The sequence below is a fragment of the Larimichthys crocea genome, chromosome XIX (assembly GCF_000972845.2).
Source record: "Larimichthys crocea isolate SSNF chromosome XIX, L_crocea_2.0, whole genome shotgun sequence".
Lineage (NCBI taxonomy): Eukaryota > Metazoa > Chordata > Actinopteri > Sciaenidae > Larimichthys > Larimichthys crocea.
In genome coordinates this window covers 5,039,126-5,053,085 of record NC_040029.1, presented here as the reverse complement: position 1 = coordinate 5,053,085, position 13,960 = coordinate 5,039,126, and the positions used below count along the sequence as shown (strand labels likewise).

At 44.1% G+C, this 13,960-nt stretch overlaps 1 protein-coding gene across 1 annotated transcript in view; it reads right to left on the bottom strand.

Moving 5' to 3' along the window:
• Positions 1-223: 223 nt before the first annotated feature.
• Positions 224-13,960, bottom strand: part of msl3 (MSL complex subunit 3) — a gene marked incomplete at its 5' end in the record, with an annotated part of 15,107 nt that continues 1,370 nt past the window's right edge. The window contains 13 exon segments of the mRNA NM_001303370.1: positions 224-1,937; positions 4,318-4,402; positions 4,503-4,602; positions 5,244-5,353; positions 5,839-5,928; positions 6,008-6,243; positions 6,368-6,526; positions 6,683-6,840; positions 6,921-7,049; positions 7,161-7,258; positions 7,336-7,430; positions 7,614-7,709; positions 7,829-7,911. Of these exon segments, the coding sequence (NP_001290299.1) occupies positions 1,838-1,937; positions 4,318-4,402; positions 4,503-4,602; positions 5,244-5,353; positions 5,839-5,928; positions 6,008-6,243; positions 6,368-6,526; positions 6,683-6,840; positions 6,921-7,049; positions 7,161-7,258; positions 7,336-7,430; positions 7,614-7,709; positions 7,829-7,911 (1,539 nt within the window). The 3' untranslated portion in view covers positions 224-1,837.

The window sequence follows — 13,960 nt, the reverse complement described above, 5'->3', positions numbered from 1 at the left end:
AGGTCAAGGCAGCTGATCAAATTCTCCAGTCTGCTTTTAACTTTTAATAGGAGGAGTGCTTTGTGGGGTTTTGTCGGCGATTCGAATCCATTCGCCCGCTCCGAGCTGATTCTTCAAAAAGTGGAAATTACAAAGGCGGGGAAAGGCACAGGAATGAGCAGGCATCAGTCCAGGTAGTACAAAGTAAAATTCATATAATCAAGAGCAATCATGGTCCTTTATGTATAGCGAGTGAGGAAGCTTCACAAAGTCTTTATTTAAACGGAGCTAAAAAAGGAAACAGACATTGAAAATGAACAATAGAAAAGTATAACAGGCTATGCAAATGATACTTCTGTATATAACACAGGAAATATTTTGTATTATGCATACAAGTGTGTTACAACACAGCAACTGTATTGACAGATGTGTTCAAGAAACAGACAAACTCATTACGTATTAACGAGCGTGACAACATATGAACAGAGTGATCCAGTGGTGTGCAAAGATAAATAAATAACAGATCAACAGGTGTTGTATTTACATTTTCACAATGTCACGACCAGCTGCCGTAACAATCACTTTTGTTGTCGCATTCACAAGTGATTCATTGAGTCTGTTCTTCTAAAAAGTTATTCTCAATTCTTTTTTGACACGTTCAAGTAATTGCCTAATCCTTCTGGTACTCAAAGCTGGTCTCAAACAATCTTTAATATTTGCAAATACAAAAACAGCCTCAGCTCTTTAATGGTATATTATGAGAAAGTGTTGATCAGAACAGGATATTAGCACATTTCTCTGTGTACAGAGCAACACGTTTACTCTCAGATATGCTGCAGACAGCACATTTGCAACTGCGCCTCGTCTTTTCCGTTAGAAGGCGGCCGTAGTGAGACGAACAGGCAGAAAAATAAATGGAAATAATAAGCTGCTGTTTATCAGACATACACAGGACAGCATGAAAAGCAAAGCAAGAAATAAGAAAATCTCTCGTGGACACTGAGAGGACATTACACATTCAAAACACGGAAAATCCACAGGAAACGACGTTCCTGATCGACAGTTTGTAAATTAGAATTGCTCGGGGAAAGCATCTCCGGGATAAGAAGAGCAAGTCCTGCTGTAGTTTTTAGAGGAATCATATCCGGAAGAGGATCATTGGCAGCGTTTCACGGGAAAGCGCTTACAGGAAGTCACTACATAAAGAAGGTGCCAAGCTACCGTGCAGGCAAGCCAGCAAACAGCACCCTAAAGAATATCCAAAATGTGTTTATTTTGGCAGAGCAAGAACACAGGGCTTTTTCAGTGTCCCTTTCAATTGACCACAATGGACCAAAACTGTGGTTATGAGGAGCGACAAAGTCAGAGCTCTGCTTCCACAGCTAAGTGATTCAAAACTGTTCTGACCAGCCTCTAATGTTGGAGAGGCTGCAGAACTTTCTGGCCTTAGCGTGGTCTTTAAAAGTGTAGGCCAGATAACAAAAACAGCAGACAGGGACTTGGCAGCGGCTGTGTCCTACAAATCAATATTTATATCAAGCCTGCAAACAGGTAGCGCAAGCCAACAGACAGCACTTTGACATGCCATGGAGCAGCACATTGAAGCGAAGCAGCGCAGGGCGGCTTGACATGCAGGACGGTCCCACACAAACAGAGCAGAGGTGAGGGTTAGTGGCATGGTAGAAGCAACTGGCTCCATACAGGAAGAGCAGGATGACTAACAGGCCAGAGGAAAAGAAAAGTTGGTCCGGGAGAGCTCAACTCCAGAGAAAGCTGCGATTTAGTCCTCTGTGCATGAGCCCAGACAGGTCAGGGTAGAGACAAGCAAGGGAAGGAAACACAATGGCCGCCATCTCCTTCAATAAACGGGCCTCGGTTGTTTCATGCTGTAGTGGGCCTCTGATGCTGACACATATGCAGACTCAGGGAAAAAATCCTCGTGGAACTCTGCCATAAACCTAGGAGAGAGAGAGAGGGGGCGGGAAGTGCAAGGGAGGGAAATCTGGTGAGATAAGACTCCAAAAATGTTCAGCTGTCCTCTCTGTTCTCATCAAATATTCAACACAAGACGTTTGTCACATGACGGAGCCGACCCTATAGACTTACATGAAGGACAGCATCTCATATGTCATGTCTCGGGTTCACGTCGACTTCTGTTTTTTTCCTAGATATCCCCGGATCATTCCACATAAATCCCAGACCCCCTGACCTCTGCCTGGGGTATGTATGGCAGAGACAAAGTCCCCTCATCCGTCCCTATACCGTCGGCAGAGAAGCAATCGCTGTGACAGAGAAACCGAACACGAGAAAGGCCGACCGACAGTCGGGAAAAGAGTGAAAAATCCCCCCTCCTATCTAATCAGTAGCGGGGAAAACTAATCCGGAATCTTCTTAGTATCCGCTACTCGGCCAAATCCTTTAAATCTTGCCATCTCATCTTAGCTCCACCGGCCTTCCTAAGCTCAATGCAAACAAATTATCCTCATCAGAGGAGAACTTAAGAGCGCTTTGACAGCGAATAACAAACAAGACAACCCTAATGGGACAATAAAGGGAACACGGGGGAACCCCGCTGGTGATTTAGTTTAGCCTGATTCCACACTGCAAATAAAAAAGTTGATACAAATAAACTCACTGAAAGGCACTGGACAGGTTTTAACGTATATATTTATTAATAAAAATGATTTTTTAGGGGGGGCTGACGGTGCCAGAAATTGGACTTGTGCTAATCTTTATAGCTGTAATAACACAAGGCAAGCTGCTTTAGGCATACACACTGTAAATCAGCATAATGTGTGTGGACACACGTGTGCAAAAAAAAAAAAAAAAAACACACCCACACTTAATCAGAATCATTCTTGCGGAGAAAGGGAGAGTGAGAGATCAACTGTGTGTACCAGAATGCACTGCGCTTCGGTCTCTGCGACATCAATCAGTTGGGTTTTTTTCCTCCCCGCTCTCGCAGTCATTCGGCACAATCTGCCACGAGGCTGATTTCCAAAAAGAACACTGCTATTTCAGTTTGTATCAAGCGTCCTGCAGAGTCTCCAACTCGGGAGAAAATATTACTGTGATTGTCCGTTGCCATTTAGCTGAATATTGCACTGGTGATTTGCAGGCCGGTGCCACTGAAGTGAGCACTTTTTGTTTTCTCGATTGCCGTTTTTCCTCCCGACTAACCGATGACATTTGCGCGAAGTGTTCCTGTCCCGTTTTGACAATGCTCTGTTGAGAACGGTCCCAGCGGGAGACCAAAAAAAAAAATCTGGAGAAGCATCACATACGCTGTGATCCTTTCATACCGCACACCACTCTAATATGAACGCCAGCTCGAGCTATTTTCAGAAGACCACCTTGTGGTCGGCACCGAGTACCGAGCTTATTTATTTATATCCATTTTTATGGCTGAGTGGTGGAATAGAGGTAATTTTGGCTCTGAAAGATTTTGTCCCGGTGCCCGCCGACTCCGTGGTGCGTTCAGGTGCTGCTCCGCAGCGCTGCTTGGCGGCAGGAGGCAGTACGGCGCGTGTTTGATTAGAGAATGAGAGGACCTAAATCCCCCAGGTTTGGGACCGCCTCAACCGAAGATCGCTTGGAAGGATTTAAAGATTAGACTCCCGCGCTTGTGTAACGTCCACTCATCTCCCTCCCTCTGACACATGCTCTTCCTCCTCTCCACCCTTACGTGTTCTCATCTTCCTCTTCCTTGTCTTTTTGTTTTCCTGTTTGAGTTATTTTCAGAATCTTGACAGTCAGCATTTATGTTTCCATGAACTCTACCTCCATCTTTTAATCTCTTCCTTTCACTTGCTTCTTTTATGTAGCGTACATCAGGCATTTAATGCATTTGTCGAGGTTGTGCCAGTACCTTCCAGGTTTTCTCTCTCCTTGTGAAATAAAAACTTCTTGCAACTCAACTCTGGCGATTACTATTGAGCTTTAATGCTTAGCTAGGTCAAACCTTGCTTAATGAACCATGCGGGTTATTAGCGAGGTGCATTTTAAGACGGAACGCTTCCTAGTTAATGTCCCGTTCATTGAATGCAGCGCCTCACCTTTTTAATGATTTATCCCCCAAGGAAATTCGACATGATTTCTCGCAGCTTCTGTCCACCTGACGGCACAATCTATTTTTCTACAAGGGGCTGAGATTTCAAAACTATGCCTGAATGTTTCAGTGAGGAAACAAGTCTTCAGGCCCGAGTGAACCAAAGATTGCTACTCTCCCATCCGCAGAGCGTAAAGACACTTGAAACCTGCGGCCTTTACTGTCCCTCTCTTCCTTTGTAAACCTCTAATAATACTGATTTATTTCATTTGATCACAATCATCCGTTACCTGAGAAAGAGTTCCAAATGTTTGACCAGGGCTCGAAGGTTCCTCTCAGGGATCTGCATCTTTCCGAGGATCTCCGGGAGTTTAACTGGAAGAAAAGCGAGACGGTGAGCATGCCAAAAGACTGGCGGGAATGTGATCAAAGTATGACGAGTGAACCAGTGAGAGTAAAATGATCAGACACCAACCAAAAAGCCGCAAAAGGTGTTGTGCGCCGTACAGGTAGGAGGGTGGGGGGAGCTGGTCGTTCAAGGGGTAGTTATCAGGAGTCAGCTTCCAACTGAGGACCTAAAGAGAGAAGGAGATAAAAAATGAACAGAAGCTCTGAGGTTTTGTATGAACACTCGGCATCTAAGCAGAGAATTAAAGGATGTTCAGCTTGCAGTTTAACCAGAATACCACGAGGCAGCAGCTGCAGTTTGTCACAGCATTTTGTGATAGCAGTTCATTGAACTTCAACTAGTTCATTTTTGGGGGCTATGAACTATGAAAAAGCTCCAACTGCTCACAATAACCAAACGTAGGCTGATCATATTGGAGTATACGCAGTATTTAATATTAAATGAAAGGAAAAATGGGAGGACTTTTTTGTCATGTCATCACCATCTTTACCTATGTTTTCAGTTAATTACTTGAGCACAAAGTGTTTAGCGTCCTTCACAGATCTAGCCTCTTATGATGCATTTCATTTTAAAATGTACAAACTGTCTTCAGAGTGAGCCCCTGTAGGAGGATCTGAGGTTCACCAACCATAGCTCACTGTGAATTTGGCAAAGCCACAGGCCTGTATGAATGAACTATTTTGCTTGACCTTACTATTTCATTTCATACAGGTGGGAACCTGTTTAAGTGACACTCCTCGGGTCCTTCAACAAGAAATTTGTTTCCCTTCCAGCTGATAAAACGTTCACCTCGAGTAACATCATCACCTCGTTTAGCTCGTTGTTCCTCCGGCTCTCCAGGCCGTAGAAAGGCCCACTTCGCTCTTTGCTCGGCGTCAAGGGCAACGGGGAGGATGAGCCACTGTGCACTGGGGTTTCTGGGTAATGAGGAAAAACAATGTGTTAAAAGAGCTGTGGAGCTTATCACTGGTGATATATGGCTAACAAGGGAAAAAAATTATGGCAGGAATAAAAAGTTTTAAGAGCGAAAAGTCGTTCTTAGGAGAGTGGAGCTCTTGAGTACAAAAGAGGGGATGACTGTGGGAGGAAAGAAGTACAAAAGCACCATCTACTGGGCTAAGCTGGTTATTACAATAACAAAAAGTTGAGCCCATGGAGCTATTCTATGAACTTGTAAAGGCTTGATTAAACACTGTCTTATTTAGCTGAGAATAAGGTTGGATTGTTTCAGGCCATGAAAACAAGTCAATTATTTTTAATATACTAATCAGCTTGAACAGAAAAAGTTCACAATTTTTAGTAATTCCCTCCAAAAAGGTGGAACTAGTGGTAGAAGAGTCCACAAGATCAGGTTGAATGTTACCACACGATACGCTTTTATTCAAATGGAGTGCAAACTTACTTCTGTCAAGGTTGAGGAAGAACTTGGGCTGGGATGAGGTGTCGACCAAACGGCGTTTGAGCTGCGGGGACGCAGTTGCACTGCCTCCACCTGATGACACAAATCATGACGTTTACAGAACAAAACAAAAAAAAGAACAGAGTGTTTCTTTGGAGTAAAACCTCATTACCTCCACTGCTTCCTTCAGCTGGCCGGTCACCTCCAGACGTGTTCCTGGTGGAGCGTCTCAGTGACTGCGACTGGTATGAGATGCAGTCCATGTCAGGGTGACGTCGGCGCTTCGGGGTGGGAGCTGGAGCGGTGGGCGTGGTGGCAGAAATGTCGCTGAGCGCTGGTTGGCTGTCTGTGGACTGGGGGGTTGGAGGGTTGTGCCCCAACGGGCTTGGGCTGCGCTCCCGGTGAGTGCTTCGAACACAAACAGAGAAAAAGGGCTTACACTTTAACTTTAGAACGGATGTAGCACATCGCAGCTGTGCGCAGTGGTTTCTGAAACAACACGTAGGACTTTGTTTATGGGGGGCAGACTTACTTGCTGGAGCAGGGGGAGCTTTCGTTGACGGCGAGGAAAACCCTGGAGGAGCTGACCTTTTTGAACTGAGCTTGCTCACAGGGGTAGAGGAGGATCATGGGTAAGGTGAAGTCAAACGTGATCCTCAGGCCGTCCACCATCTCCTTACACAACTCCTCGCTTAAAACAAAAGAAATTCAAATTTAATGTAATTTCATTTGAATGTAACGAAGACACAGAAATCAGTTACCGCCTGAACCAACGTCTATTTCATCTTTGTCAGATGATGTGTGTTCAGCTAAGCACACCTGTGTTCTCTGCTCACAGTGTACTCACCTCTTCTCTGGAGGGACTGGCTGTGGACTGCTGCTCTGCGTGGTGTTCTGCTGACGCCGGTACCTCTCGTTGGCCATGAATGCTTTGTTGATGGCAAAGTGTTTGACGTAGGACTCTAAGATGTGCACCACGTTCGTCTGACAGGGGACCATCACCAGCTAGAAGACATGAATCAGGGCAGATTATGGCCTCGAATCAATTCAACATCATCTTCAGCAGCCTTGTCTGCTGCGTGTACCTTCTTCCTCTTGTTGATGTAAAAGCAGTCGTCCTCCAGTTTCTTCTTCAGCACATCCGGGATGTTGATGTCAACATGGACGATCTTCTCCTCGCATTCCCTCTTAACATTAATGTCTGGCTCAACCCTCTGAAACAAACATGATACGAACCTCTGGCATGAGAAACTAAACTCATTTCGGTTGATTGAGAGTAAATGTTGGTCTGAATATGGCATGGAAGCTAATCTGATCCACGTCACCATTTTGTTGATGTCCTCAGAGAAGGTGCTGTCCCCACTGTTTGAAGATTCAGGGTCGGAATCGTCGCCGTCGCTGCTCTCTGAAGACGAAATCAAGCCTGCAGACAGAAAAAATATGGGGGGATTAATTTGATTGCTGAGGGAGACAAAACACAAAGACAGAAAGATCTCTCACATGCGTCATCACTGTCGTCCTCCTTCGGGAGAGTCTTCAGAGAGGATTTAGTACCAGACTGACGACGACGCCTCTTCGCCCATCCCTTTCTCTTCCTACCGCCGGGAAAGAAAACAAAACACACAATTGTATCAGTCTTGTCTAAACATTCAATCCTCCTACTCCTACTGAATTCTTGCAAACAGAGGGCTGAGTGACACGAGAAAATATACACGGCGCTTATATATTTCGATGGCGTTCACTGAATGACTGAACGAATGAACAGAATATGAACTTACATGCGACCTAGAGCTTTGCGAGCCAGTTTATGTTGTAATTTACGGTTGTCCTCAGTGTCCCTTAGGACATGATCCTCGGCAGCCCAACGATCCCAGCTACCCCCAAAAAACAAACACACATTTATGATTTGTAGCTACAAGTCGATGAGCACGATGAGAAACAACTACAATGAGTGTGACACAGTTGTAAGGAGGTGTGCGCCGGTTATCGTCACCTCCTGTTCCAGCCGTTGAAGTGAATCAGGTACTTTGGGATTCTTCTTCCATGTTCATCTGTACCTATCAAGACATCAAGGACCTGCAAAGTGAACACAACACAAGTACAGGCTCGCTTAAACTCATAAACACTTTGGTCAGCAGAGGTGAAGTAAACATTATGACCTATAACCTCTATAAACATGATTTAAGGTCGTGTTTCTCAATCCTGGTCCTCGGGGTCCACTGCCCCTTAGACGCTTCCTGCTCCAACACACCTGAAACGAGTGGCTCGTTATCAGGGCACTGCAGAGCTTGATTTGAATCAGGTGTGGTGGAGAAAGAAACACCTCAAAAATTTCAGGGCAGTGGTCCTCGAGGGCCAGGATTGAGACACACTGACTTAAGATGACAGCTACAGTTTAGCTTGGACCTGCAAACAGAGGCACTGCCAGGAATTGACAAAAAAAAAAAATCAAATTGAGCTCCCTAATTTTATATTGGCGTTTACCTAGATTAGTCTTACCTGTGAACATCAGCCTGTACAACTCCTCACTAAACTCTTTATAAAGGCTTTGATTTACATATTGCACAGTTCACTGTTACTTGGTTTTTAATCTACTGTTACTGGTCCTATTTAATTTATTAAATTATCTCATCTCACTGTTACTTTTTTTGTTTGTTTGTTTTGTTTTTTTACTGTTACTGGTCCTATTTAACTGTTATTTATACATGTGTACATATTGTTTAAAATAGGATATTCTATAGGGTATATTGTTAAAGTTTTGTTTTCTTACTACTGTTTACTTGCTATCACTTTGGGAGCTGCGGTAACAAAAACAATTTCCCTACGGGGATTAATAAAGTACTTCTGAGTATCTGAGTATTTTTTGGGGGGCCCCTGTTAGTCATGGGCCCAATACTGCAAGGCACTAGAGAATATAACAACATTCTTTAAATATAGATAGATATACCACTTATTTAAAAACTTTTCTATTTTCACGTGCTTATGGCTGAGCTCTTTTAAAGAACTTTTAAAGAATTTGTAATCATAATCCAGTGATTCGTTTAATATTTTAAATTGTTTTCAAATTAGCTATTTTAATGATTTTAAATGACATTCTGATGTTTTTAATTGAAGATCGCTTGGAAGGATTAAAGTTAGACTCCCCCGCTTGTGTAACGTCCACTCATCTCCCTCCCTCTGACACATGCTCTTCCTCCTCTCCACCCTTACGTGTTCTCATCTTCCTCTTCCTTGTCTTTTTGTTTTCCTGTCAGCATTTATGTTTCCATGAACTCTACTCCCATCTTTTAATTCTTCCTTTACTTGCTTCTTTATTTGTGCGTACATCAGGCATTAATGCATTTGTCGAGGTCGTGCCAGTACCTTCCAGGTTTTCTCTCTCCTTGTGAAATAAAAACTTCTTGCAACTCAACTCTGGCGGTTACTATTAGCTTTAATGCTTGCTAGGTCAAACCTTGCTTAATGAACCATGCGGGTTATTAGCGAGGTGCATTTTAAGACGGAACGCTTCCTAGTTGATGTCCCGTTCATTGAATGCAGCGCCTCACCTTTTTAATGATTTATCCCCCAAGGAAATTCGACATGATTTCTCGCAGCTTCTGTCCACCTGACGGCACAATCTATTTTTCTACAAGGGGCTAGGTTTCAAAACTATGCCTGAATGTTTCAGTGAGGAAACAAGTCTCAGCCCGAGTGAACCAAGATTGCTACTCTCCCATCCGCAGAGCGGAAAGACACTTGAAACCTGCAGCCTTACTGTCCCTCTCTTCCTTTGTAAACCTCTAATAATACTGATTATTTCATTTGATCACAATCATCCTTACCTGAGAAAGAGTTCCAAATGTTTGACCAGGGCTCGAGGTTCCTCTCAGGGATCTGCATCTTTCCGGGATCTCCGGGAGTTTAACTGGAAAAAAGCGAGTGGTGAGCACGCCAAGAGACTGGCGGGAATGTGATCAAAGTATGATGAGTGAGAGTAAAATGATCAGACACCAACACAAAGCCGCAAAAGGTGTTGTGCACCGTACAGGTAGGAGGGTGGGGGGAGCTGGTCGTTCAAGGGGTAGTTATCAGGAGTCAGCTTCCAACTGAGGACCTAAAGAGAGAAGGAGAAAAAAAATGAACGAAGCTTTGAGGTTTTAGATTGTATGAACACTCGGGTCTAAGCAGAGAATTAAAGGATGTTCAGCTTGCAGTTTAACCAGAATACCACGAGGCAACAGCTGCAGTTTTGTCACAGCATTTTGTGATAGCAGTTCATTGAACTTGAACAAGTTCATTTTTGGGGGCTATGAACTATGAAAAAGCTCCAACTGCTCACAATAACCAAACGTAGGCTGATCTTATCGGAGTATGCCAGTATTATATATTAAAAAAAATGTATGAAGGGAATATGGAGGAGTTTTGTCACGTCATCAACATCCATACCTATGTGTTCAATAATTAAGTGTTTAACAGATCTAGCCTCTTATGATGCATATCATTTTAAAATGTACAAACTGTCTTCAGAGTGAGCCCCTGTAGGAGGATCTGAGGTTCACAACCATAGCTCACTGTGAATTTGGCAAAGCCACAGGCCTGTATGATGAACTATTTGTTTGACCTTACCATTTCATTTCATACAGGAGGGAACTGTTTAAGTGCACTCCTCGGGTCCTTCAACAAGAAATTTGTTTCCCTTCCAGCTGATAAAACGTTCACCTCAGTACATCATCACCTCGTTTAGCTCGTTGTTCCTCCGGCTCTCCAGGCCGTAGAAAGGCCCACTTCGCTCTTTGCTCGGCGTCAAGGGCAACGGGAGGATGAGCCACTGTGCACTGGGGTTTCTGGGTAATGAGGAAAAACAATGTGTTAAAAGAGCTGTGGAGCTTATCACTGGTGATATATGGCTAACAAGGGAAAAAAGTTATGGCAGGAATAAAAAGTTTTAAGAGCGAAAAGTCGTTCTTAGGAGAGTGGAGCTCTTGAGTACAAAAGAGGGGATGACTGTGGGAGGAAAGAAGTACAAAAGCACCATCTACTGGGCTAAGCTGGTTATTACAATAACAAAAAGTTGAGCCCATGGAGCTATTCATGAACTTGTAAAGGCTTGATAAACACGTCTTATTAGCTGAGAATAGGTTGGATTGTTTCAGGCCATGAAACAAGTCAATTATTTTTATATATAATCGGCTTGAACAGAAAAGTTCACAATTTTTAGTAATTCCCTCCAAAAAGGTGGAACTAGTGGTAGAAGAGTCCACAAGATCAGGTTGAATGTACCACACGATACGCTTTTATTCAAATGGAGTGCCAGCTTACTTCTGTCGAGGTTGAGGAAGAACTTGGGCTGGGATGAGGTGTCGACCAAACGGCGTTTAGTGTGGGGATGCTGTTGCACTGCCTCCACCTGATGACACAAATCATGACGTTTACAGAACAAAAAAAAAAAAAGAAACAGAGTGTTTCTTTGGAGTAAAACCTCATTACCTCCACTGCTTCTTCAGCTGGCCGGTCACCTCCAGACGTGTTCCTGGTGGAGTCTCAGTGACTGCGACTGGTATGAGATGCAGTCCATGTCAGGGTGACGTCGGCGCTTCGGGGGGGGGCTGGAGCGTGGGCGTGGTGGCAGAAATGTCGCTGGCGCTGGTTGGCTGTCTGTGGACTGGGGGTTGGAGGGTTTGGCCCCAACGGGCTTGGGCTGCGCTCCCGGTGGGTGCTTCGAACACAAACAGAGAAAAAGGGCTTACACTTTAACTTTAGAACGGATGTAGCACATCGCAGCTGTGCGCAGTGGTTTCTGAACAACACGTAGGACTTTGTTATGGGGGCAGACTTACTTGCTGGAGCAGGGGAGCTTTCGTTGACGGCGAGGAAAACCCTGGAGGAGCTGACCTTTTTGAACTGAGCTTGCTCACAGGGTATGAGGAGGATCATGGTAAGGTGAAGTCAAACGTGTCCTCAGGCCGTACCCCATCTCCTTACACAACTCCTCGCTTAAAACAAAGAAATTCAAATTTAATGTCATTTCATTTGAATGTAACGAAGACACAGAAATCAGTTACCGCCTGAACCAACGTCTATTTCATCTTTGTCAGATGATGTCGTTCCTGCACATTCTCTGCTCACAGTGTACTCACCTCTTCTCTGGAGGGACTGGCTGTGGACTGCTGCTCTGCGTGGTGTTTCTGCTGACGCCGGTACCTCTCGTTGGCCATGAATGCTTTGTTGATGGCAAAGTGTTTGACGTAGGACTCTAAGATTGCACCACGTTCGTCTGACAGGGGACCATCACCAGCTAGAAGACATGAATCAGGCAGATTATGGACAAGCCTCGAATCAATTCAACATCATCTTCAGCAGCCTTGTCGCTGCGTGTACCTTCTTCCTCTTGTTGATGTAAAAGCGTCGTCCTCCAGTTTCTTCTTCAGCACATCCGGGATGTGATGTCAACATGGACGATCTTCTCCTCGCATTCCTCTTAACATTAATGTCTGCTCGGTCAACCCTCTGAAACAAACATAATACGAACCTCTGGCATGAGAAACTAAACTCATTTCGGTTGATTGAGGTAAATGTTGGTCTGAATATGGCATGAAGCTAATCTGATCCACGTCACCTTTTGTTGATGTCCTCAGAGAGGTGCTGTCCCCACTGTTTGAAGATTCAGGGTCGGAATCGTCGCCGTCGCTGCTCTCTGAAGACGAAATCAAGCCTGCAGACAGAAAAAATATGGGGGGATTAATTTGATTGCTGAGGGAGACAAAACACAAAGACAGAAGATCTCTCACATGCGTCATCACTGTCGTCCTCCTTCGGGAGAGTCTTCAGAGAGGATTTGTACCAGCTGACGACGCCCTCTTCGCCCATCCCTTTCTCTTCCTACCGCCGGGAAAGAAAACAAAACACACAATTGTATCAGTCTTGTCTCTAAACATTCAATCTCCTACTCCTACTGAATTCTTGCAAACAGAGGCCTGAGTGACACGAGAAAATACACACGGTGCTTATATATTTCGATGGCGTTCACTGAATGACTGAACGAATGAACAGAATATGAACTTACATGCGACCTAGGCTTTGCGAGCAGTTTATGTTGTAATTTACGGTTGTCCTCCGTGTCCCTTAGGACATGATCCCCGGCAGCCCAACGATCCCAGCTACCCCCAAAAAACAAACACACATTTTGATTTGTAGCTACAAGTCGATGAGCACGATGAGAAACAACTACAATGAGTATGACACAGTTTTAAGGAGGTGTGCGCCGGTTATCGTCCCTCCTGTTCCAGCCGTTGAAGTGAATCAGGTACTTTGGGATTCTTCTTCCATGTTCATCTGTACCATTCAAGACTCAAGACCTGCAAAGTGAACACAACACCAGTACGGCTCGCTTAACTCATAAACACTTTGGTCAGCAGAGGTGAAGTAAACATTATGACCTATAACCTCTATAAACATGATTTAAGGTCGTGTTTCTCAATCCTGGTCCTCGGGGTCCACTGCCCCTTAGACGCTTCCTGCTCCAACACACCTGAAACGATGGCTCGTTATCAGGCCACTGCAGAGCTTGATTGTAATCAGGTGTGGGGAGGAAGAAACATCTCAAATATTTCAGGGCTGGTCTCGAGAGCCAGGACTGAGACACACTGATTAAGGTGACAGCTACAGTTTTCTTGGACCTGCAAACAGGGGCACCGCCAGGAATGACAAAAAAAAAATCAAATTGAGCTCCCTAATTTTATATTGGCGTTTACCTAGGTACCTGTGGCATCAGCCTGTACACACTCCTCACTAAACGACTCTTTATAAGGCTTTGATTTACTATTGCACAGTTCACTGTTACTTGTTTTTAATCTACTGTTACTGGTCCTATTTAACTTATTTATTTCAAACTAAATTATCTCATCTCACTGTTACTTTTTTGTTTGTTTGTTTTGTTTTGTTTTTTACTGTTACTGCGCTATTAACTGTTATTTATACATGTGTACATATTGTTTAAAATAGGATATTTATAGGGTATATTGTTAAAATTTTGTTTCTTACTACTTTTTCTTGCTATCACTTTGGGAGCTGCGGTAACAAAAACAATTTCCCTACGGGGATTAATAAGTACTTCTGAGTATCTGAGTATTTAACTTTGCTTTGC